A 24,704-nucleotide genomic window follows, 5' to 3' on the forward strand; every position below is an offset into this window, starting at 1 on the left:
GCCAGCCAATCACAGGGCACATATAGACAAACAACCATTCACACTCACATTCATACCTATGGACAATTTGGAGGTACCAGATAACCTCCATCCATCCATTTTCTATGCGGTTTATCTCACTAGGGTCACGGGTATGTTGGAGCCTATCCCAGCTGTCTTTGGGCGAGAGGTGGGATACACCCCCGGACTGATCGCCAGCCAATCACAGGGCACATATAGACAAACAACCATTCACACTCACATTCATACCTATGGACAATTTGGAGTCGCTAATTAACCTAGCATGTTTTTGGAATGTGGAAGGAAACCGGAGTACCCGGAGAAAACCCACACATGCACGGGGAGAACATGCAAATTCTGAGGGTGGAATCAAACTTGGGTCTTTTAACTGTGTGGCCTGCGTGCAAACCACTCGATCACTGTGTCGTGAAAAGTGTACCGCATAGAATATCATTATAAAAATGCTTCTGGTCAGGTGGTACATCATTTTCCGGGGTTCAGATATTGAATGAAGCCCACTACAAAGCTGCAGTATATTTAACTCACATGTAGTAATCCTGTCCTTTAACTATTCTTCCACAGCTGGCTAACACTGAGTAACATGACACCGCTTTCCTTTTCATTTACTTCCTTTCTTTCCGGTTGAACAAACGACAAAGACGATGGCTTTTTTTTGTGTTTATGCACACGTGAAAATCAACCCTAGTTACTAAGTCCTTCCTTGCGTCAAGATGTCGTCTTGACGCAAGACGAGCCTCTCAGTCTGCATGCGGCCTGGAAAGACACATACGTAGGTGAGTGATCCGCCTCGTGAGCGCTGGCTGCTGACTGGGTCACGGAGGTCGTAGACATGATTCGGGTTTCACCCGCTCGCCTGGTGGAGCTTTTAACGTAATTATGATAATGTCTTTTTACAGTATACTGACTGTAAAAAAATCACGCTGCAATGTGCACCTGAGTGGGAATATATCACCCACGGGTCATTTTTCTTCTTCTCTTGTTATTGCAGAATGACATTCGGGATTATTCATCTCTGTTTGACTTGTGTGATGGTGTGGACTGTGTGTTCCATTCTGCATCTTATGGCATGTCTGGCCCAGAACAGGTAATTGCTTTTCATGTTTAATGTTTCTCCAGGATGACGGTCCCTTATCTTTCACCCTATGGAGAAAAGGCATTAAAGACGCTTGTCCTTACATGTCTTTAGTGTATGTATCAGCATATTTTTCTGTCTTTGCAGCTGAGGAAAGAGCAAGTGGAGTCAGTCAACGTGGGAGGGACTAATAACGTCATAAATGGTAAGAATATATTCAATAAATATGAAGTCTCTTCGCGCGCAGACCTCACAGCTAGGAGACCACGGTTCAATTCCACCCTCGGCCATCTCTGTGTGGAGTTTGCATGTTCTCCCCTTTCATGCGTGGGTTTTCTCCGGGTACTCCGGTTTCCTCCCACATTCCAAAAACATGCTAGGTTAATTGGCGACTCCAAATTGTCCATAGGTATGAATGTGAGTGTGAATGGTTGTTTGTCTATATGTGCCCTGTGATTGGCTGGTGACCAGTCCAGGGTGTACTCCGCCTCTCGCCCGAAGACAGCTGGGATAGGCTCCAGCACCCCCGCGACCCTTGTGAGGAAAAAGCGGTAGAAAATGAATGAATGAATGAATGAATGATGAATGAATGAAGTCTCTTTATCATGTGGAGTCATATTTTATTTCAGTGTGCAAAGAAAGGAGCATCCCTCGTCTTGTGTACACCAGCACGATCAATACGGTGTTCGCAGGGGAGCCGATTGAGGACGGTGACGAGGCCTCCGTCCCTTTCGTACCCCCCTGCATGGTCAGTAATAATAATAATATGATTTACTGTAATTCAAAGTGTCGGCAAATTCTGTGCGTTCAGCAGTTTTTCTCTTTCAGCACGTCGATCACTACTCCAGGACTAAAGCTGTAGCGGAGCAGATGGTGCTCTCAGCCAATGGGTGCTCCCTCAAAGGTAAAGTAACAGGAAGAAGTTACATTTGTTAATAGTAGACATCATTAGGGGCTTTTAGTGTAATGCAGAACGCATGTAACCACAATAATAAACAATATTTTGTATTGGCTATCATTACATTGTACATAAAACGCATGTGGGGCGGCACGGCGGTCGAGTGGTTAGCGCGCAGACCTCACAGCTTCAGGTTCAATTCCACCCTCGGCCATCTCTGTGTGGAGTTTGCATGTCCCCATGCATGCGTGGGTTTTCTCCGGGTACTCCGGTTTCCTCCCACATTCCAAAAACATGCTAGGTTAATTGGCGACTCCAAATTGTCCATAGGTATGAATGTGAGTGTGAATGGTTGTTTGTCTATATGTGCCCTGTGATTGGCTGGCGACCAGTCCAGGGTGTAACCCGCCTCTCGCCCGAAGACAGCTGGGATAGGCTCCAGCACCCCCCGCGACCCTCGTGAGGAAAAGCGGTAGAAAATGAATGAATGAATGAATAAAGCGCATGTGACATCTTGTGCATAAGGCAGGCTCTTATGTTACGCTATGTTTACATCAACAGGTGTGAAGCCTCCCCTTTCCTTGCGACGTAACCCTACCCTCTATCAGCAGTCACCTCCTTATATATTCAATTAAGCTTAGAGCCATCTCATTATATAATGCAGGGTAAAGATCATGTGCCACATTTTTCCACTGCCTTGACCCGATCACTGGAGAGTGGTATAACTGGGCCTGTTCTCGGGTAGACAACAGGGCTCAGGATTGAGCCCGCAAATGTTTAGTGAAAAAAAATTGAAGCTTACTTCTAATTAGGCCTGGTGTAGTGGGGTTCTATGGTAAGAAAAAATGAACTTTAATGTGGTCCATATTTGCACGGCCACTTGTTGCCAGGCCGTCCTCGTAGGGCTCAGTGATAACTGCACCGTACGCCAATGAAAAATATGTCTACTTTTCTGTGTTAGGAGTTCAAAATAAATTTAAAAATATTTTCATCTTGTCTGAGATAGCAAAATGTACAACGGAATATTTAGACTACATTGAAAACATTTTGACATTTTAGATTTTGAAAAACAAGTCATCAATTTACAAGAATAAAGTCGGAAATTTCCAAGGGATAAAAAAAAGTTATAATATTACAGGAATAAAATCATAAATTCATGAGGGGAAAATTTTTTAGAATATTATGAAAATGTAATTGCAAATTTATGGAGAAAAAAATCGTAATATTACAAGAGTAAAATCATACATTTATGAGAAAAGAGTTGTCACATTACAAGAATAAACTTTGACGTTTCAGAGAAAAAAGGTTGTACATTTACAAGAAAGTCACAATATTCCAAGAATAAAGTTGTAAATTTTATGAGGGTAAAAGTCATAAATTTACAAGGAAAAAAGTCGTAAATTTACGATAATAAAGTAGGACATTTCAGAGAAAAAAGTTGTACATTTCCAAGGAAAAAAGTTATAATTTTACAAGAATAAAATCATAAATACATGAGGGGAAAAAATGTAAAATATTATGAAAATGAAATTGCAAATTTATGAGAAAAAACGTTGTAATATTACAAGAATAAAGTCATACATTTATGAGAAAAAAGAGTAAACTTGGAAATTTCAGAGAAAAAAAGGTTTTAAATTTAAAAGAAAAAAAGTCATAATATTTCAAGAATAAAGTTGTAAATTTACCAGGAAAAAAAGTCGTAAATTTACAAGGAAAAAAAAGTCGTATATTTACAAGGGAAAAAAGTCGTAAATTTACAAGAATAAATTCTGAATTTTTGGGGAATAAAAGTTGTGAATTTCAGAGAAAAGAAGTCATTATTTTACGAGAATTAAGTCATAAATTGCCTGGGACCGCTATATAAAGGGGGAACTTATGTGACCTTTGGCCTTGGCCATGTGGAGGGATAACATTATGACTTTGTTTCTCATAAATCTACGACTTTTATTTACATTGCCATTTTTTTTTCAATGTGTAAAAAACCCTACTCTGTATTAAATATCAAATACATACTATAACACAGCAGTGCACGTCCTCCTCAGCCTGTAATACATGCACTGAGATGTTATGCTGAACAGGAAGTGTCTAATCCTTGCTTTGTATCGCGTCCTACAAAAGGAGGAGGTCTGTTGAGGACATGCGTCCTGCGGCCTTGCGGCATCTACGGTCCCGAGGAGCGAAGACACCTGCACAGAGTGATGGTGAGCAACACACACACACACACACATACACACACTCCGACAGAAGTCACAACAATACACCAGGCACGCGTCTCCTGGTGGAATGTGTTACCGACTGAAGAGTCTGCATTATTGATGGCGCTCTCCTCCGGGCGTCGAGTTACACTCCGCCTTTCTTGCAGTGTTTCCTCCATGGTGAAGTCGGAATGAATGCAACCTTAATTGTTGCTCAAGTGGCTAAGAACACAACACAACAATAGATTTGATTCTGCACACAAGATGGCGTGCATGCATGAAGAGTTCGGATGAAGAGTGGATGTTGACTCGTGGAAATGTTTAAAACGTTTGATCCCTGACATCTGATTGGACACTATCTGTCCTTTTATCAGGTGAATGTGGAACGCCGCTTCTTCAGTTTTCGGTTTGGCAACCCGCAGGCCAGAATGAACTGGGTCCACGTGGACAACCTGGTGCTGGCCCACGCGCTGGCCGCTGAGGCTCTCACCATGAAGAAGAGCTGTATTGCTGTGAGTGTGTGCAAATCCCATGTATATATACATACATATACATACGCACATGCCTATATCATATTGTACCATACTGTATCGTAGCACATGGTACCATATTACGAGGGTCGCGGGGGGTTGCTGGAGCCGGAGGAAACCGGACTACCCGGAGAAAACCCACGCATGTATGAATTGAACTCTGGTCTCCTAGCTGTGAGGTCTGCGCGCTAACCACTCGACCGCCGTGCAGCCTGTACTACATATATCATATAATGCAGAATGGTATCATATTTTAACATACTGCATTGTATTGTATGGTATCATATTGTAGGCTGCACAGTGTAAGTGGTTTGTGTGTAGGCCTCACAGCTAGGAGACCCGAGTTCAATTCCACTCTCTGCCTTGCATGTTCTCCCCGTGCATGCGTGGGTTTTCTCCGGGTACTCTGGTTTCCTCCCACATTCCAAAAACATGCTAGGTTAATTGGCGACTCCAAATTGTCCATAGGTATGAATGTGAGTGTGAATGGTTGTTTGTCTATATGTGCCCTGTGATTGGCTGGCCACCAGTCCAGGGTGTACCCCGCCTCTCGCCCGAAGACAGCTGGGATAGGCTCCAACACGCCTGCGACCCTTGTGAGGATAAGCAATAGAAAATGAATGAATGAATCATATCGTATCATAACATTATGAATAGTGCCATACATTACCTTGGGCATTATTGTTTGATAGGATATTATATTGTACTGTATCAGTTGGGAAGGTACAGTATCATCTCATCCTAATGCATTAATAAGGCATCCTGTTGTATTCGTGTTGTCCTGTTTACCATTTTTATCAGGTGCGTGTGTTTTTTTTCCAGAGTGGACAGGTCTATTTCATCAACGACGGACTTTCTGTTAATCTTTTTGAGTGGTTAACTCCTCTGGTGAGTTAAAAAGGTGTATTGTTTTCGCTATGTCAATGTTTCATATGGCTCACGTTTAGAAGAGCATTGTTAATGCAGCTTGTTTTGTTTCTTTTGGGGTGGGGCTGCCGTGATAAAAGAAAATAGTCCCCTTTGATTGTGGCATTTTGCTGTTGTTTGTGTGCTAAAAATAACTAAGTGGTGGAAAATTGATTTCCCAAAAGCACAGGCGGAGATGAGAGATTTCCATTTTCTGTGATACGGAAATAGAATTCATCTCAGGCTTATTTTCATGAGTGCTATGAAAATGTCTGTTTGTTTGTGGCTTTTTTTTGTTGCAGTTTGAGAAATTGGGCTACAGCAGGCCATTGATAACATTGCCTTTTTGTCTCGTCTATTCAGCAGGTATGCATTAAATAGCATTTTTTTAAATAAGCTCATTTCTCAACATGGATTAATGGATGTTGTTGTTTTTTTGTTTTTTTGCAGCCATCCTGGTGGAATATTTGCACATATTCCTTCGGCCTGTGATAGAAGTGCCTCTCCTGTTCACCAGAAATGAGGTCATTAGTCTCTTTTTCTCATTCTGAGGATTGAAATGAACTCTGGAAAGTGAACATTTGACCCCCCCTTAGATTTTATTTATTAACTTTTAAATGTTGTAGCACAGTACAGTTATTTTACATACCTTACAAAACAGTTAAACATGAAATACAGTGGTGTGTTTGCCCACTTCCTGATTTCTTATTATTATTTCTTATTATGTCAGTGACAATGAACACAAAAGGCAATTTTTTAATGAAACTTTTTATTAAGGGAGGAAAAAAAAACATCTTAAACGTCTTAAAACATAACTTAATAAGATTAATTAATGATATTAATTGAGATCTATCACTCTGGAAAAGGTTATAAAGCCATTTCTAAAGCTTTGGGACTCCAGCAAACCACAGTGAGAGCAATTATCAATAAATAGTGAAACATGGAACAATGGTGAACCTTCTCTGGAGTGGCCATCCAACCAAAATGGCCCATCAACGACTCATCCAAGAGGTCACAAAAGACCCCAAAGCAACATCCAAAGAACTGCCTCAGTTAAGGTTAGTGTTCATGACTCCACCATAAGAAAGAGTTCAAAAACCAAAACCACTGCTGAACAAAAAGAACATTAAGGATCGTCATGATCCCAAAATACTGGTCTTATGAGACAAAAGTTTAACTTTTTGGAAAGGGTGTGTCCCGTTACGTCGAAACATCATACCAACAGTAAAATATGGTGGTGGTAGTATGATGGTATTCATCAGAACCTGGATAAATGTGATAAATGGAACCGTGAATTCTGCTGTCTACCAAAAAATGCTTGGTGACCCCAAGCTGGAAGTCCTGAACTGAATCCTATTACGTAGTATTTTCCTATCAGGCATCTGTATGACGTAAAAACTCATTTCATGTAGAAGACACACACCAAAAAAAATACTTCCCACTACTGTGACAGTCACTGGAGTCTTTTTAAATCCGCTGGTACCTTTAAAAACATGCATTAAAACATCCATCTTAAGGAGGCTCAGTCACAGCCCGCCGGGTCCTCCTCATGAATGCGTGATGAGGTCGAAACCAAAGCTGTGTGGAGCTCATTCCGTCAGACAGCTGCCGACCCGGCCGCACGATTGATGATGGTCCCCGTGAATAAAACATCACCTTGCAGCACAAGGTCCAAGATGAAGTCTAGCGGCGCCCTTTCAGGTGACCTATATGTTTTATTCATTTCTGTCCAGGTGAGGAACATAGCTGTAAGCCACACCTTTAAGATAGACAAAGCCAGACAAGATCTCGGGTACAGTCCCAAGTCCTACAGCCTGGTGGACTCGGTGGAGCAGTACCTTCATTCCCGAAAGGGCCGCTCCGGCTCGACTCTGGTCCACTGGAGGCCCCCCCGGCTGCACAGACCCCACATGGTGCTGCTACTGATGGCTTTCAGCATGCTGCTCCTCATGTTAAGCTGCGTTCAGGGTAGCATTTTAACATAGACACAGGTGTAAGCTAAATATTTCACTTAAATTACTTTGTCTTACCTCAATAAAATGTCATAAGAGATCCAATACACCAAAAAATATTAGATGCTGTGTACGTACCTAATGAGTGCTTTCACTTTTTGTTTTTTTGTTTTGATAATCAAATGTGTGTGTGTCTTTATGCAAAATTACAAAAGTATTAAATCCGTTTTTTGTGAATGCTTCCTGTCGGATTGAGTTGTCAAGCGTTTGAAATCATTAGAATCTTATGTAAATAAATCTAGCAAATGGATTTGTAATATTGTGTATTCTTTTCACTTCTTTAGATTCTAATCGAGGTTTTATGGATTTTGTACACATTTAGAAATAAACAAACCCTGAAAGTTTCTGTGTTGAGAGTCAGCAATGCATTTTTCAAACAAGCTCCAGCTTCCCAAAATGGCTGCCAGTGCGACCGGTATGTTTTATGGACACAAGAGAAGTAAGTTATTGCTTTATTGTGTTTTAAATGTATATATATATATATATATATATATATATATGTGTGTGTGTGTGTGTAATGTATATATACGTATATGTAAATCCTTTAAGTAGTTTCTACAAATCGCCACAAGAGGGCTCTATTGTACTGAGTATTTATTTTAGTAAAAGTCGGCGTTTTGAGGGCGTGGCATCAATACGTGACGACGTTGACGCATAGCACGCGCAGTTAATAATGGCGGACTAGTTTGTGTACTAGTCAACAGCGGAACTCCAAAATGTTTCGTCGTCTTTTGTGTGTGACAGTTTTACATACTGAATGTCATGTCCTATACTATTTTGTTTTTTTTTTACTCGCGACTCAACGTGTGGTCAGTAGAGGGCGCACTTCAACCGCATTTTTTAATATAAAGGGGATACTTGGACGCAAGCAGAACAGAGTGAGATGTCAGTGGTCGAACGTGAACTGTTTGTTTTTTCAAACTAAATATCGTGTTACAAAAAGTCTGGCAGCGGTGGGATTCGAACCCACGCCATCGAAATGACTGGTGCCTAAAACCAGCGCCTTAGACCACTCGGCCACGCTACCGTTGAAATCAAGTAATGCAAATCATTCTTTATGTTTTCTAACAACTGTACATTAGATTGGGTATATATACATATGCCGGATGTTAATTGTCCATATGTATTTGATATGTAAATGATATGTAGTGTATTCTGAGTCGATATTTATGTGGCCCGAAAGCGTGAGCTACCACATTTCCCAACACCATTCCATGGTATAGCATAGCACATACATGGACAAAAGTATTAGGACACGTGGTCTTTGCAGACAGGAAGTAACAATTGGAAGAAAACATGTTTCCTGGACAGACTATCTTTGAAATTTGTGTCTCTCTTTTGTGTGTTTTCACTGCAGTTCATTAAATGAGCATTTGTGACGTCAGAAGTCATGTAGAATTGGCCTGCTGGTTCGCAATCTTCTATTTTACGCCAAAGGTGAGTAAAATATAGCAAGAATTGCAATTACTGAATATCAAACATTGGGCTAAGTGTGTGTAATCATAAAAGTGACACGACTTCATAACATATCGCTCAATTCTCATATTCTTTATTGCATTGTTCTGTGTTAGTCATGTCCGATAAACATAAATGTTGGTATTACATGAAATTAGAAATCCACAAAAAAGTGGAAATAAAGTAAATTAAATATCTGAAATTATGTTTACTTACCAATTTGCTTGTTGTACCTTGAGTTACGATTATTCACCTTTTTAGATTTATTTTTGTTTTGCACATTTTCACGTCTGCATCATAAATGTTTTAAGGATTTAACAAAAATAGACATTTCAAGTCATTCCACTGTCACATTTAGCAACAATAACTAACATTCTATCCCAATAAATAGCATTTCATCTTTACTGAACATCTGTGGAAAAATAAATAACACAATCTGTTCATTAAAGTGCTTACATGTGCTTGGGAATGCACTTGGTGAGCAAACAATGCCACCGTACAAAAAAACAAAACAACTAGCTCTCTATGCTAATTCTCTCAATCAGTACTTTTTCTTCCCACTACGACATTCCAACATTTTTTTCTTTGCACAAATCTCACACACACAACAAACTCTTCTGCATGGACGTAATATTTGCATATTTTTCAATACTTCACCCAAACAAAAATGATCAGTGCTGACTGACTAAAGCAAAGTGGCATTTAAATAGCAGATTGGTGCATGTTTAATAAGCACACTGATACATTCATATCCTATCAGAACTGTCACTGACGAGAAGTCTGTTTTCGTGCAGGTCGTCTTTGGTCTTTTGGATGCACGTGAAGATCTCCTTGAAGAGAACTTTGTACTCAGGCTCCTCTGACATTGTTATGAGTTCTCTGTTGGAGCTGGATGGGTGGCGGCGAGGCCGGTGGCTGCCGCAGGGACCGCATGACGTCTGGACGGACTTGTGGGTGAGCCCGACACTTGCTTGCTGACACCTCTGTAGGAGTTGGTCATATTTCACCTAAAACGACATGCACAGTATCTTTTATGGTTTTGAAGCATACATTGTATGATGTCGTCATAGCGGTCTTCAGTGAAATGAGCAGTTTTAAACCTTCATCTTTTGGAAAAGAAAACAAAATTATCATATCACTCCGATATTGAACATCCAGCAGCAACACAACATTTTGGCATGACTACTATTCATTTATTCATTCATTCATTTTCTACCGCTTTTACTCACGAGGGTCGCGGGGGTGCTGGAGCCTATCCCAGCTGTCTTCGGGCGAGAGTCGGGGTACACCCTGGACTGGTCACCAGCCAATCACAGGGCACATATAAACAAACAACCATTCACACTCACATTCATACCTATGGACAATTTGGAGTCGCCAATTAACCTAGCATGTTTTTGGAATGTGGGAGGAAACCAGAGTACCCGGAGAAAACCCACGCAAACTCCACACAGAGATGGCCGAGGGTGGAATTGAACCCTGGTCTCCGAGCTGTGAGGTCTACGCGCTAACCACTTGACCGCCGTGCAGTCCGGCATGACTACTATTTTGATGAAAAATATATCAAATGAATCTTTTATTTAATAAGTTAGCTGAATGTTGCGCCTCTTGGCTGTTTCTAAGGTGTTCAGTCCATCAAATTTTATGTATAAACAAAAAACTTCTCCTCCAACACTCCTACAAACCTGCAGTGCGTTGTACTGTGCATCCACCTCACTGAGCAGAGAAATGCCCCTCTGTTTCACCACATCCGCTCGCCGTACACACATCCTGTCGTGATCGTCCGTGCTCATTTCCCTTGCAGAGCCGTCGCTGTTACATCTCGGCCGATGGCGGTACACTTCCTCCATCTCGCTTTGACCTTCTACAGGTTTTTCCTCTGAAGTGAAGAACATTGTGTCAGGCAGCAGCAGCCGATCGGGCTTCCTGTTACAGGCAGGATCAGAGAGGTACACATAATCAATACTGAAGCACTTCTGCTGCATGTGCTTGATGTGCATTATGCCAACCTGTCGGCACAGTCGGCGCGCCACAGAAGCCTCATCTTCTCCACTTGGGCCTCCAGCTCCACCTGCCTGGCCCGGCAGGCCCCTAGCAGGCCGAGTCGCTGCTCCAGGCCTAGCTTCTCCTTGGCCGTTAGCTCGTTCTCGTGCTCCACCGCCTCCCTCAGGCTCTTCTCAGTGGCTAACTGACCCTGCAGAGCTTTGATGGAGCGAAGAAGCGTGGCGTGCTCCTCTTCTGGGTTGGCATCATAGCGGGGTCCCTCCATTTGTCGCCTATTGTTATATACACACCTGAACCGAGACAGAGGCACAACATTAATATAAATATCTCACTCACATCTCATATTTCAGCAAGCATTCTTATCGCGGTATTATTTAGATGTTATATTGGAGGTACTGTATAGGATGGCTGGATGGATGTCATATTGGAGGTACTGTATATGATGGATGGATGGATGGATGTCATATTGGAGGTACTATATATGATGGATGGATGGATGTCATATTGGAGGTACTGTATATGATGGCTGGATGGATCTCATATTGGAGGTACTGTATATGATGGATGGATGGATGTCATCTTGGAGGTACTGTATATGATGGATGGATGGATGGATGGATGGATGGATGGATGGATGGATGGATGGATGGGTGGATGGATGGATGTCATATTGGAGGTACTGTATATGATGGATGGATGGATCTCATATTGGAGGTACTGTATATGATGGATGGATGTCATATTGGAGGTACTGTATATGATGGATGGATGGATCTCATATTGGAGGTACTGTATATGATGGATGGATGTCATATTGGAGGTACTGTATATGATGGATGGATGTCATATTGGAGGTACTGTATATGATGGATGGATGTCATATTGGAGGTACTGTATATGATGGATGGATGGATCTCATATTGGAGGTACTGTATATGATGGATGGATGTCATATTGGAGGTACTGTATATGATGGATGGATGTCATATTGGAGGTACTGTATATGATGGATGGATGGATGTCATACTGGAGATACTGTATATGATGGATGGATGGATGTCATATTGGAGGTACTGTATATGATGGATGATGGATGGATGGGTGGATGGATGGATGTCATATTGGAGGTACTGTATATGATGGATGGATGGCATATTGTAGGTACTGTATATGATGGATGGATGGATGGATTATTAATCTCCAAGAGAAATGCACAGGATCATTATCATGTTGCAAAGCTGCCATGCTTTGCTTCCCAATGCCACAGTAGATATTGGAATTCCCGTTTCCCTTCAATGAACCACAGCTCCCCAGTGCTGCCAGCATTTGTGCAGCCCCAGACCATGACGCTACCACCACTACACTTGTTTTCTGTTACCAGCTTTTTAAAGCATAAATGCTTTAGCTTGACCTTTGCTTGATGAATGAATCAATCAGGAAGTATGTCACAATAGCCTTTTTCCACATACTGTAGAGTATACAACCACCATGGTGAGAAAAGGAGGGAGGATTAACTTCCTACTCCTTTGGATTAATGCTAATCAGGCTCACGGGGGACCTGAAGGTCAGTCAGCAAGCAGTGGGCGTTAGAATAAATTAAGACTGTTGATTTTGCCAATATGTCCTTTTTTGGTCCTATTTTTACTGCAGACACACTACCTGTCATGATGCACGTCATAGAGCTCTTTAAGACAGGAAACGCTCTGTGCTCCCAGGTTGCGTCGCTGCTCTTTGTTGACATCTTGTTTGTTTCGCTGCGCCCCAGCCGAGATGAGCGCCTCCACCTGGTTCTGCAGATCCTCCATGTGGATTTGTAGTCCGTCTATGGAGTCAGTAAGACTGGAAAGTGTCACAAAAACAGAACAATGTCAGGACTCAGTTCCAGGTTAGCACTTTGGATCACACTTCACTGACCTGTTGATCTTGTTCTGGGCCAGGCGGTTGTCCTGCGTTAGTCTCTGGTTGCCCCTCTCCAGATCCCTGGTGGACAGGTCTAACGTCTCATAAACTTTGGCATGCTGGTCGTTCATCTGACGCAGTAGTTCCACTTGCTTGGACAGATACTGGAGGGAAGGACGCTGAGGTTATGTTTTTTGTTCAAAATAACTTGAAAAGTCCTTAATGGATTTGGACTAAATTTTCAGGTATTGTCGGAAATAGGATATAAGAACTGATTTTAGGGATGATCTGTTCATTTTAAAACTGACTTGTACAAGATTTGTAGCCTTTTTTTAGGAACATTTTAGCAATTAATTTGGCTTAATTAGTGAATAAAAGGTATAGAAGTCAGGAATGTGTTAAATAAGTTTTAAAACTGCTCCAGTGTATAATTAGCTAAAAAAAAATCTTGTGCACGGCGCTGGGTGGCTCAGACTGCTGGATTAGGTTATTTTTTTCCCACTATTTATCCTCTTAAAGAACTGTACACCTCGCTTACAGTGGAAAAACGTGTTCTTTTTGTTTTTTTAGAACATACTCGCCAATGGAGCGTCTCATGAATGGTTTCATTCACAACATCACATGTTGGCTTGCTAAGAGGAACAACAACTGCCATGTGTTTGTATTTGTGTGTATATGTGTGTGTGTGTGTGTCACCTCTATCTCCAGCAGCTGCTCCTGGTTGGTGGAGTACATCTGCTGCAGCCCTTGCTCCAGCTCACGGTTGCGCTCCAAGAGTGTTTTCCCGAGCTTGGCGGCCAAATGGAGATCTGTCCAAACACAGGAAAGACACACTTTAAAACACCATAAACAACTTGATCCTGTACACACATCCTGTTGTTGCACACTGATGAATCAGAGGAACATAAGGCGTGCAAGGATACTTCCTTCAGCTGAGTGGATATTCTCCTACAAATAACCTCTAGCATCAACCTGTATTATGTTTTAGATACAAGCCTTAGTGGCCGGCTCATCCAGGGCAGCTAGATTAAACTAATGCACTGTAATACAACAGCCCCGCCACAAATCCTGCATTAGGATTATAATGTACACAAACCTGTGTGCAATACTCACATAGGACTGCACTTTTCTATGATTTACCATCCAATGCAAATAATTTAATTAGGAAATAATAATAAAAAAAAGAATAAGGAAGTTATTATGTGCAATAATATATTGTCAAACCAAAACATATGCATATTAATAGCATAAGTGCTTTATTATGTTAAATTGTTGTGCAAATGTGCCTGATTAAGTGTCATGTATCCGCTCATCATGTAACAGTTCACCAAGGGGAACAATTGTTATCCTAAAACATGACTGCTGCGTCCGCATTATTGACATCACCCAGCCACTTACCGTGTTCGAGTTCATGCCGGGTGCACCACTGCTCTCCTTTCTTATCAAAATCGTCCTCATAAATCCTGTCGGTGAGCATTTTTTTTACACAAGACACACCTATCAGGCAGCCTCTCAGGTGTAGCCAGAAGAAGTTGTCAGCTGCTCTCCGCCCTGCTACTAGTACTACTAACCCCACCACTTCCGGTCTGTGTATTGACAACAGCAACGTGGCACATCGGTAGTGCACAACAACATCCGCTAGGTGGCAACCGATCGAAAATAATAAGATCAAAAGTGGTCATTCCAAATCAATCACGATTGTAATCAGTTATTAACATGCATTGTACGTTTCTAGAAAGTGGCCAAGTATTGGATTAAAGATACAAACTGCGGCTTTGTCTCTCTTTGCACTACGATGAGCTCATTAAAAAAATGTAGTGAGCCGTCAGTACCCGGATGTTACACTCACCGCGCCCTAAAGGGTGAGTGTGCGTCGCTGTACTACATTATTGGTAAAATAACGTTAAAATATATATAAACTTAGTCATCGTCATCTAGACGATGGAGCGGAAATGAAACATTTGGGGGTTCAGTACGCATCGAAAGCAATAGATTTGGTACAGCATTTACCCTGTCAAAATTCGCGCCCTCTTGGTTTACATACACAGCGTATAGCCTACTCATGTCGTCATTTCCGGACCCGAGCTTATGGTGTGCTTCTCCACCAATAGAATAGAGGAACTCCTTACCAGAAGGTGGCGGTAATGCACATTATAAACTGCTTGCCAACCGGCCCATGAAAACCAAGAAGAAGTACAATACCGAAAGTAGGATGAACGATTCCAACACAAATGAATGGAAAATAGTGTGGCATGGAGCTGAAAGTCCGTCATGATAGACACACACACACCACTAGTGTTATAAATGTACAACATCATTATCACACACACCCGTCTTTGTGTAGAAAAGTAAAACATACGGTCTCTGTTCGAGCAATTAATGTACCGAGGTCATGTTTGTTTTCTTTCCGGATTCTGCTTTCCATCATGGCGGCCAAACCCGCCCATGGCATAATACGGAAGCAAATACGAAGTATTTGCCCCAATCATTCCACGGAGGCTGACCGACTCATTGGTGTCACAGTACAGTGCACTCAAATCGTGTTTTACAGGATTCTGTACATGCACGACGGCGACACTATTAACACCATGTACAGGGCAGTACTTTTTGTAGCTTGATTTCGAAAATTTATTACTGTCTACGGGTACAAAATGTGAAATTGATACACATTTTTTGACTTTTTGGAGAGTGCTACTTCCTCAGCGTCATGGCGGTGGAGGTGAAAGGTTCCTCAGGTGTGCGTGGCCGCACCAAACTAGCGCGACACATGAGCAGCATGGGAATCGACCCCGCGGCTCTGGCCTATGCCATGACCACTTTAGGATCTTGTATGATCAACAATATATTCAGCTTTTACTACGTCAAGCTCTTTATCAACAAGTACAAGATATCAGAAGGTGCGTTCCACCGATCACAGGTAAGCACAGCTACGTCACATTTTATTATGAGTCAATAAGAAATTAGTTTCTTAAAAGGTACATTCTACGTTTGTGTGCATTTTCTCAATTTCAGTCACTTAAATAGCATAGATGATGTTGACTGCCATACTCGTAATATGCGTTTTTACCTATATCACAAAACTGAGACAGTTCTTGTTTTGTTAAATATCAAAGGGACGAAGCTAAAAGAGTAAGAGTACAAAGCACACACAAGCAGATAAAGGGCAAAATCAGTGTAATACAAATTGACCAAATCAGGTTTATTGGACGGTTATTGTACAGCAGGGGTCTCAAACACGCGGCCCACGGGCCAAATGTGACCCGCAGGACACTAGTTTGAGGCCCCCGCCTTGATATGAAAGTTTAATGTTAGTGCGGCCCGCGCAAGTTTGATATGGATGCTGTATGGTATCATGTACCCAGAAAAAATTATTACGTTTGATTAATGTTCATGTTAAAGGTTAAATAACTCCTCCCTATCCGTGTGGAAGTGGTAAGTTTTTGGCTATTTAAGTTTAAAGGAAATAACTTGAAGGCTACCGTTTAGGTAGCTAGTTCTCTAGTTTGCGAGTTAGCATGTGTCTCAAGACCCTGCAGTTGCGCAATATGTTGTAAATAAAAAGAGTATAAATGTGACTATAGTCGTGTTTTGTCATGTCTACAGGGCTCTAATAATGCTTTGTTAATTTTAATCTGAAAAAAATAATTTGTCTACCCACCAACTATATGTGGTTTCTTAAGTTTTTATTATTTGCCGTTTTATTATTATTATTATGTTTATTTATTACTGATTGATTGATTTTCTTTATTCTTGATTTGTTTATTTATTTTTCATCTTATTTTGTGTAGAAAAATAAAAATATTTGAGAACAGTGGAATGTTTTATCAGAGCTTTTATTGTAGAAAATTGGAACCAAAGCGAAGTTTTTAATTTTTTTGTTTTTAATAAATGTTTTTTTTTTTTTGGAAAACCTGATGCGGCCCAGTCTCACCCAGACCCGAGCTCCAGTGGCCCCCAAGTAAATTGAGTTTGAGACCCCTGTTGTACAGGATTTTTTGAGCAGTTTTTATTGTACAGTCTGACAAGCTGCAGGAAGGAAAGACCTGCAATATTATTAACCATGTTGTTACTACTAATGAAGTAATACTACCGCCTCCCTCTTCACAGGTGGTGTACATGCTATGGAATGCCATCAACGATCCTCTCTTCGGATACCTTCAAGATACCTCCAAGGTGCCGTGCTGCTCTCATCGGCGTCTCTCCATCCTGTACGGCGCCCCCCTTTACTCGCTGGCGTTCCTCATTGCCTGGTTCCCGTGGAGGAACTATGAACCCGGTGACTGGCTAAGCGGCTTCCACTTGATGGCGGCGTTGTGCGCGTTCGATGCCATGCTCACGTTCGTGCTGCTGGCTCAGTGTGCTCTGTTTGCCGAGATTTCCGGCAATCATCAGAACCGATTGAGACTCATCAAATACAGCCAGGTCAGGTGTTGTCTGAAAAAACGATGAATCTGCTTATTAGTTCTCATGGCGTGTGTTTCTTTTGCGCAGGTGGCCTCGCTGCTCGGCTCGTCAAGTGTACTCTTCTGCGGCATGCTGTCCAAAAACATGGAAGACTTTGCAGCTTTTCAAGCGTTTTCTGTCATCATCGCAATCCTGAGCTGCTGCTGCATGCTCTACACGGGCCTCCACAGCGAGAGCCGATTTGACGATAAAGGACTACAAATGGATGAAAAGGAGTGCTGTGATCGCTCCCCCAAAAGCTTTTCTGTTTCCTTCTCCATGGTGAAAACGCTGACGTGGCAAATCCTCATCAACAGGGACTTCCGGCTCTTTGTGTTCATGAACTTCTTCCAGGTTTTCATGCTGGCTTTCTTTAGTAACTTCACTATGATATTTGCAGAGCACCTCATTCCCCCAGACGTGCTTTCATCGCTCGCTAAGAGTATCATGTACGGAGCCGGATTTATTTGTCCACAGGTATTGGCTGCTATTGAAGCGTTTTAGGAGCACAACGTGCTAATTTTTGAAAAAATCCCAATCATTTATGTACTCTCCAGTTGTTAGTATTGAGCTGTGAGAGACTGCTGCATGGTCTCGGCTACTACAGAATCATTCTGTACACCTTCTACTTGGAGGTGGCAATGGGGGCGTTCATGCTAGCGCTTGGTTGGCAACATTATCGTATCCTGGCGTTGTTCCTCACCATGAGCATGTAAGTATAACTTATTTGTATTTGTTACCTTGCTAGATTGCTTTCTAACCAGGTCCTTTTGCAGGGTCTTGGTCCAAGCGGCCTTCAGTCTTTTTGGTTTGCCGCTGGCAGACATCATTGATAAAGACATGCAAAAATACCAGCGCAGGTAAACGCTTCCTTTCCTTTATGTGGCAGACTTAATCTCTACTTATTTACCCTTAAGAACCCCCAGGTCGCTGTTGATGATTGTCAGAAGTTAAAACACAAACTCCTTTCGAAGTTGGTCAATATTCTCTTTCTCTGGTCCACAGCCTTCTAACTAGCTCAGCTTTGTTTTTGAATGCATTTTTAGGTACCGTGTACTCATCTGTAATGCTTTAACTAGGAAGGTATTAGCCAAGGATAAAACAAAAGAAATCTTTTACTTGGTTATTATAATTATTTTTATAATTTTTTTTTACTATTTTTATATTTTTAGTAAAACCTGTGCTATTTTCATTAATGTGATTAGCATGTCTGTTACTTTGTGCTACTTAAAAAAAAATATAGAAAACAAAAACATTTATCATTTATATTTTTCAATTTGATTTGTCATTTTTAAGTAATACATTTAAATAATTTTTATAATTTATTTTTAAATTGTTTAATTTAACAGAATATTTATAATCAGCGATGCTCCAGCTCAGAAAGGTTATAACCAACTTATTTAAAAAAACAACTTGTTTTTTTTGTTTTCATTTAATTATTTGGGAATGTATCAATACATAATGTCATAAAGTAATACACTTTAATATTTTATTTTAATTATTTATATATTACTAGGGGTGTCCGATAATTATCGGCCCAAAAATGCAATATCGGTTGATATCGGTATTTGATTTTTTTTTCCCCCGAACATGAAAATATTTTTTTAAATGCTGTATACAACATATGTGTTGTATACGTCATATTACACATATCGGTATTGGAGAATTGCACGATAATGGGCATATTGGTTTTCAGCTAAAAAGCCAATATCGGACATCCCTCCTAATTACACTTAAATATAATCAATTTGCATTAGTTACCGTGTACTTTAACTAACTTTTTTATTATCAGTAATGCTTATAGCAAGGATGTTTATAGCCATATATTATTTCAGAATTTGTATGTTGCCTCTTCTAGACTTGTTTGACTTTTTTGATGACAGGTGCTGGTCGAATGTTTGATTTGATGATGTATGCTAATGACATTTGAAAAAACACTAACAAGGAAGTGATCCTGTTGTTTTTCCAGCTCCCCTCTTTCCTCCATGGTGTTTGGGACCAACGCCCTGTTCACAAAACCTGCTCAGTCTCTGGCGCCAATGATAGTGATTAACATCCTTAACCAGTTTGGCTATGAAGAGCTGAAAGACCCAAAGAGCGAGTTAGATCCAAGGTAAATACGCCATCGTCCTCAACGCTCAAATACAAATGAATAAGAACATCTTGTTCGTACTTGTACAGTTGCACTATTGTGCTAGCAAAATGCTTACGTAGCGATGACAAAAACAAAACAAAATGATATACACCAATGATAATGAATAGCATTTAGAACTGGCCTAATGTCCGATTGATATAAATGTCTACAAAAAATCCTTTGATTACCAAGCTGTGGCGCCGTTATTCAGACTTAAAAATGACAATTTAACTTGAAATTTCTCTCACAAGTTCAACTTTTTGCCTCCATGTTGCACCACTCACCCAGCAAGCCTGATTAGCTTGAAAGTTAAGACTACAGCTCATTGTAAATCATCAAACTAACATGTTGTCAGAACAACATTGTTTTTTTTATGCTTGAACGCTCCTCAATCACAAGTCCAAGTCCAGCTTGGCTGAGCTTTTAAGAAATGTTAATTTTTCATTGACCTGCACCAATTCGGCTTAAGGACGACAGAAGACCATCCCGGATTCCAAGATGAGGGTTATTTATTCAGCAAATTTTTCCTTTTGTAGAGCCTTGGAGAACCTCCACAGCGTCATGTTCTACTTGGTGTGTGCGGTGCCCATGTGTGTCGCGGCTGTTCAAGTCATGGCTTGGAGACCCTTTTCCATACGCAACAGTCACACGGTCGAAAGCAAGTACATTGACAGCTAATTTAACTTTGGTATGTATATGTAAGATAATCAAGGGATATTACTGTACAGTAGATCCTTGCTTTTAATGGAGTCTACATTCTGAGCTTTCCCGCCAGGGGTTAAAAAAACCCAAACAAACCACTATGCTAATTTCCGTAAGGAAGTAGTCTTTATATGCAATGAATTTATACCCTTACTCACACAATACAGTCATCCTTCGCTTTATTGTGGTTCGAATTTAGCGGCTTCACGCTATCACGGTTTTATTATATTACTCATATATAACTCATTATATATCACTAATTGAATCCTAGCCATTTTTCAAAAAGCCATCCCTCTCAGTAGCCATTTTTGATGATTCTGACTGATGCCTTCTCACTTCCTGGTTGCTGTGCAGCTATATTTCAATGAAAGAGATGCAGGCCTAGTTCTTATAACAATGCATTTCTGCCACCTTGTGGTTGTTTTTTTTGGTTTAAAAATGCACCAAATATTATCTCTTCTGTGGAATTGCATCATCACTTCTTTGTGCCTCTCGCACACAAAAAAAAAACTAAAACGCAGTTTCGTGGTTGAATGCGGCCTATTATTAGTCAACAGGCTCAACCACTACTACAGGGAATAATTAGTAGACAAACCAATTACCACAATGCATGCTGGGAGCTGGCATCACTCCATATAAGGGTTGTGACAAAATATCTATATATCCAACTATCGCAATATTAAACCCGACTATGGATTATCGAGTCGCCTTGTATGGTTTTGTTTTTTTTTTTTTACTTCCGCCAAGCACAGCACAGAGTGTATGTTTTAGCCGGCATTACTGTATGTGTTTGTCTGAGATGGAAGAACTGATAAAAAATTTGATAAAATTTTGCTGGTGATTAAGATCACTGTTTGGATCTAGGAATCTTTTTAATTATTCTTTAACATTTCAAATTTGGACCATTTTTGGACCATTTGTCCATATAACTCCACAAAAAATGGTGTGTCAACAGATTTGTTGTATCGTCAAAAGCTCTAGACAGCTAGAGCCATTATAGAAAATTACATTTTTGTGAATAACTACTGAACTAATATTAATATCATTATGAATCCAGATGCTAATAATATGTTTTCATGGTCGAGGAATCAAAATATGTAGATAAAATAAATGTAGGAGTAAAATGTATGGTGGAAATCACAATAAGAGGGGGGAACTATGGCATTATATATACTATAATAACAATCTAGCCGCTATACACCTCTGTCATTGTTCCATGTCAATGAGCATTTTACATGTCGTAAAAAAAAAAAGGCGCGTAATACTCTTCCGAAGAACGTAAAGACACGCAAACATCCATAAATTAAAAGTGTGAACAGCGTGGATAAGACAACATTGGATAAGGACTTTGCAAGCGTATTGGCTTTAGCTTGAAATAAGCTATGAAAATAAATGTTACAAAAATGAGTAGCTCTTGGCCATTTTCATTTTGTAAAAGTAGCTCACAAGAAAAAAACATAAAACCCATAAAACCCTGATCGGAACATCCCTAGTATGGAGATATTGTTATCGTGAGCCATGCGTTGCATATTGTACCGTATCGTGAGGTATCAGCCCCTGGGTAAATTGAGTTTGAGACCCTTGCTCTACGTTTTGATTAATATGTACCTCCATAGGTGCTAATGATAAGACCGTCAATCTTTAACAGTGAATTTGTATGTAAATATTTTATATATGTCAATTTCAATGTTAATTCTTGACTTTTTGCTATATGCACAGTACTACATATCATGTAAATCTTTGCAATTAATGTGCCTTTTTTTGGACATTTCTAAGGACCAAATTTCCAAGTGAAAAATAGTTTTTGGCTTAGAAAGTATTTTATTAAAAAAATAATGACATTACCATTCACACTCTTGCTCTCTTCTTTGTCACACACATGCAGGTACAATACGGTCAATGAGTTTTTAGGATTTGTCACTTAAATATGATATGTTGGGAATTAGAAATAACCATTGAAACAATTAAGAACGGGTTAAAGCAGGGCCATGTAAGGCATATTGTAAAAATAATTTTCAGTTTTTCTGCTTGGTGGACGCCCCTTTCATAAATATCTTAGTTATGTCATAATGTTCCTTTTTGCATTACATTACACTAAAAACGTCAGAACTGAAATACACTTATGTAGAGACAATTATACATTTTGATAGATGTCGTCAGGTGTGTTGTTCCACTCTGTAGCTGTTGTCTGCCAAAAAAAAAAAAAAAAAAAATTCTCATTTGAGATGCTTACTCAATATGTCCTGACTCAACATGCTGCAATACAACCATACCTCAACCGGTGCGGGGTTTCTCGTGGAGGCCCGTTTGCTTCTCTTCAAATCACGTCTGTGACGCATCTCATGCAGCACATCCCGGAATATTGTCGTTTTATTTCTGCTGCTCTTCTGCTGTTTGGGAGCGAATTACACATTGTGAGGCGTCTTACAGTAAAGGGTGCTGTGGGAAAAGGAATTATGATGTGGCAATGAACAAAAAACTGTTCCTGTTCCTGTTCTGTGTTTCCCCCCACTGCTTCGACTTTTGTTCTAAAAATATAAACCCAAGCATAAGAACAGAAAAGAACTGACCTTGTCACTTTTGTATAGTCGTCTACAAGTCCATATATTGAAGCCGCACTGAAACACACAGGAACACACTGTCATGTATGTACTATAGTGTCTTTTATGGCATAACTTCAAAATGATTTACCTTCTTTTGAACGATAAGCGTCACTGTTGTCAAGCTGTAGATGACCAAGAGGACAAATGTTAACCACAACAGAACGTGCCCCACCATGAGCTTGGTCTTTTCTGGAAGCAAAAGAAAATTTTTTTTGGTTTTTAAATAAGCTGAAATCCAGCTTTGGCCAACTTATTAATGTGAGTTCATTGTTTGTATATTTAAATTAGATGTAAGCCAAGTGTGTCCAAAATATGCCCTGATTTTTGTTAGTTATTTCAAAATGTCTGTTTACCAGTATGATACTGTATTATTATATATCTTTGTTGATTAATTGATACTGGTGACCAAGTATGCTTCCTTGCCTTATAAAAGCCTGAAAATAATAACATTAAACATTTACCCCTAACAACAAGAGTTGTTCCCATTCCAACATGCTGACCCCCAGGTCTCGGTTCTCCATGGGAAACTGCGGCGCAGTAGTAAATCCCGCTGTCGTTGGTGTTTAGGGACATTATTTGTAAAGTTGCTCCTTGGAGGCTGTACTTGTGAGATGTGGCGTCCAAGTTGAGACGAATGTGATTTCTGCGTCTGAAAGTGAACCACTGGTAATGTAGACCCTTGTCTGAGCAGTTGGTATGGACACGGCACCAGATCTCGCCGTCTTGTCCCGTCTCCCGAACGATCACATTGCTGGGTTGCCATAGACAGCTTTGGAGTTGTGCAACACCTAATAAAATAGATTGGCAAATTCAATTATAGCTCCGTTGTCCACGCTTGAAGATGATGTATCTGCAAAGGTAGAGCACATACCTTGTAATGGCAGGCAGGTGAGAAAGAGAGTGAGACAAAACAATGGCACCATGTCTGTAGACCGACACTGAATGATCTCATGATTCTGTGCACGAGGTGATGGCAATGGGTAAATTCCACTTGCACAACATTTAGTACTTCCTTCCGCTTTTTCAGCAGGCTTCGCAATATGGTAACTTCATTTGGATCAATTGAGTTGGAATGGTTCCAATCTCCGCTTGGGCATCTCTGTGTGGAGTTTGCATGTTATCCAAGGTGGGTGTGTGGGTTTTCTCCTGGTACTCCGGTTTCCTCCCACCTTCCAAAAACATACTAGGTTAATTAGCGGCTCATAATTGTCCATAGGTATGAATGTGAGTGTGAATGGTTGCCTGTGATTGGCTGGCGGGGACAACCTGGCCTCCCTGCATTGGTTGCCTGTTCGCTTTAGGATTGATTTTAAGATTTTATTGTTTGTTTTTAAGGCGTTGAATGGGCTGGCCCCTAAATACATCTCGGACCTCATCCAAATTTACTCTTCAGTGTGGTCACTTTTTATTTTAATTTGTTTTATTTTTATACTTTTATTGCTTTGCTTCTTGTTTTTAATATTTTAATATCTATTTTACTATTTTATTTCTTATTTGATCTTTTAGTTTTGGATTAAATTCAATTTGTACCTTTATTTATTGTATTTTATTTTTACTTTTTATTTTACTAGTCTGTGCAGCACTTTGGAAACTCTGTTTATAAAATGTGCTATATAAATAAAGTGGATTGGATTGGAATCTGCCTCTTCAAAACACAATGAAAGACTGTTGCTAATTTTTTTAACCTAAATTTATAATAAAAAATATATAACATAGCTCAAATAAATAAAAGGGAAGCACATTTTATTAACAATTACATGCACTTGATGATTTTTCCCCTTTAACTTACAATTATTGTCTGCATCTAACACCTCTAAGCTGATATTCTGT

At 40.3% G+C, this 24,704-nt stretch overlaps 4 protein-coding genes and 1 non-coding gene across 10 annotated transcripts in view; 2 read left to right on the forward strand and 3 right to left on the reverse strand.

Moving 5' to 3' along the window:
* sdr42e2 (short chain dehydrogenase/reductase family 42E, member 2) overlaps window positions 1-7,884 on the forward strand; it is a 23,148-nt gene extending 15,264 nt beyond the window's left edge. For all 4 annotated transcript variants that reach the window (XM_058049326.1, XM_058049329.1, XM_058049328.1 and 1 more), the window contains 10 exons: window positions 1,010-1,105; window positions 1,241-1,298; window positions 1,723-1,841; window positions 1,922-1,997; window positions 4,110-4,192; window positions 4,561-4,698; window positions 5,539-5,604; window positions 5,925-5,988; window positions 6,073-6,146; window positions 7,356-7,884. In XM_058049326.1, coding sequence (XP_057905309.1) covers window positions 1,010-1,105; window positions 1,241-1,298; window positions 1,723-1,841; window positions 1,922-1,997; window positions 4,110-4,192; window positions 4,561-4,698; window positions 5,539-5,604; window positions 5,925-5,988; window positions 6,073-6,146; window positions 7,356-7,607 — 1,026 coding nt within the window. In that variant the 3' untranslated portion in view covers window positions 7,608-7,884. The remainder of the gene's footprint in view (window positions 1-1,009; window positions 1,106-1,240; window positions 1,299-1,722; window positions 1,842-1,921; window positions 1,998-4,109; window positions 4,193-4,560; window positions 4,699-5,538; window positions 5,605-5,924; window positions 5,989-6,072; window positions 6,147-7,355) is intronic.
* Window positions 7,885-8,579: 695 nt separating this feature from the next.
* On the reverse strand, window positions 8,580-8,661 carry trnal-uag (transfer RNA leucine (anticodon UAG)). Its single transcript has one exon. It is a non-coding gene; the product is annotated as a tRNA-Leu (tRNA).
* A 510-nt stretch (window positions 8,662-9,171) lies between these two features.
* On the reverse strand, window positions 9,172-15,026 carry cdr2a (cerebellar degeneration-related protein 2a). The gene is made up of 7 exons (XM_058049847.1): window positions 14,391-15,026; window positions 13,689-13,801; window positions 13,008-13,156; window positions 12,753-12,932; window positions 11,099-11,383; window positions 10,775-11,015; window positions 9,172-10,096 (listed from the first exon to the last, which is right to left on the reverse strand). Exons 1-7 carry the CDS (start codon window positions 14,467-14,469, stop codon window positions 9,836-9,838), a joined length of 1,308 nt encoding a protein of 435 aa, XP_057905830.1. The 5' UTR covers window positions 14,470-15,026; the 3' UTR covers window positions 9,172-9,835.
* Window positions 15,027-15,387: 361 nt separating this feature from the next.
* On the forward strand, window positions 15,388-24,521 carry mfsd13al (major facilitator superfamily domain containing 13a-like). Its single transcript, XM_058049845.1, has 7 exons — window positions 15,388-15,909; window positions 17,100-17,414; window positions 17,484-17,912; window positions 17,993-18,147; window positions 18,212-18,295; window positions 19,405-19,548; window positions 20,106-24,521. The coding sequence occupies exons 1-7, from the start codon at window positions 15,700-15,702 to the stop codon at window positions 20,245-20,247; spliced, it is 1,479 nt and encodes a 492-aa protein (XP_057905828.1). The 5' UTR covers window positions 15,388-15,699; the 3' UTR covers window positions 20,248-24,521.
* Window positions 22,081-23,941, reverse strand: si:ch211-139g16.8 (immunoglobulin superfamily member 6). 3 transcript variants are annotated; one of them, XM_058049849.1, is made up of 6 exons: window positions 23,746-23,941; window positions 23,336-23,662; window positions 22,963-23,063; window positions 22,842-22,889; window positions 22,545-22,661; window positions 22,081-22,459 (listed from the first exon to the last, which is right to left on the reverse strand). In XM_058049849.1, the coding sequence occupies exons 1-6, from the start codon at window positions 23,795-23,797 to the stop codon at window positions 22,406-22,408; spliced, it is 699 nt and encodes a 232-aa protein (XP_057905832.1). In that variant the 5' UTR covers window positions 23,798-23,941; the 3' UTR covers window positions 22,081-22,405. The 3 variants fall into 3 exon arrangements, with proteins under 3 accessions (XP_057905832.1, XP_057905833.1, XP_057905831.1); XM_058049850.1 differs by having other exon boundaries at window positions 22,081-22,658; XM_058049848.1 differs by having other exon boundaries at window positions 22,081-22,661.
* Window positions 24,522-24,704: the final 183 nt, after the last annotated feature.

Source organism: Doryrhamphus excisus, chromosome 15 (assembly GCF_030265055.1).
Source record: "Doryrhamphus excisus isolate RoL2022-K1 chromosome 15, RoL_Dexc_1.0, whole genome shotgun sequence".
Lineage (NCBI taxonomy): Eukaryota > Metazoa > Chordata > Actinopteri > Syngnathiformes > Syngnathidae > Doryrhamphus > Doryrhamphus excisus.

Bases quoted from the DNA above. Each gene is read 5' to 3' on its own strand.
- mfsd13al (XM_058049845.1), top strand. From the start codon at position 15,700: ATGGCGGTGGAGGTGAAAGGTTCCTCAGGTGTGCGTGGCCGCACCAAA. The intron at 15,910-17,099 runs GTAAGCACAGCT...CCCTCTTCACAG, and splicing joins GTGCGTTCCACCGATCACAG to GTGGTGTACATGCTATGGAA. The intron at 18,296-19,404 runs GTAAACGCTTCC...TTGTTTTTCCAG, and splicing joins ATGCAAAAATACCAGCGCAG to CTCCCCTCTTTCCTCCATGG.
- cdr2a (XM_058049847.1), bottom strand. From the start codon at position 14,469: ATGCTCACCGACAGGATTTATGAGGACGATTTTGATAAGAAAGGAGAG. The intron at 13,802-14,390 runs GTAAGTGGCTGG...GTGTTTGGACAG, and splicing joins CCGGCATGAACTCGAACACG to ATCTCCATTTGGCCGCCAAG. The intron at 11,384-12,752 runs GTAGTGTGTCTG...GTCTCGGTTCAG, and splicing joins TATGACGTGCATCATGACAG to GTGTGTATATAACAATAGGC.
- si:ch211-139g16.8 (XM_058049848.1), bottom strand. From the start codon at position 23,797: ATGGTGCCATTGTTTTGTCTCACTCTCTTTCTCACCTGCCTGCCATTA. The intron at 23,663-23,745 runs GTATGTGCTCTA...CTATTTTATTAG, and splicing joins CACCTGCCTGCCATTACAAG to GTGTTGCACAACTCCAAAGC. The intron at 23,064-23,335 runs GTAAATGTTTAA...TTTTGCTTCCAG, and splicing joins AACAACTCTTGTTGTTAGGG to AAAAGACCAAGCTCATGGTG.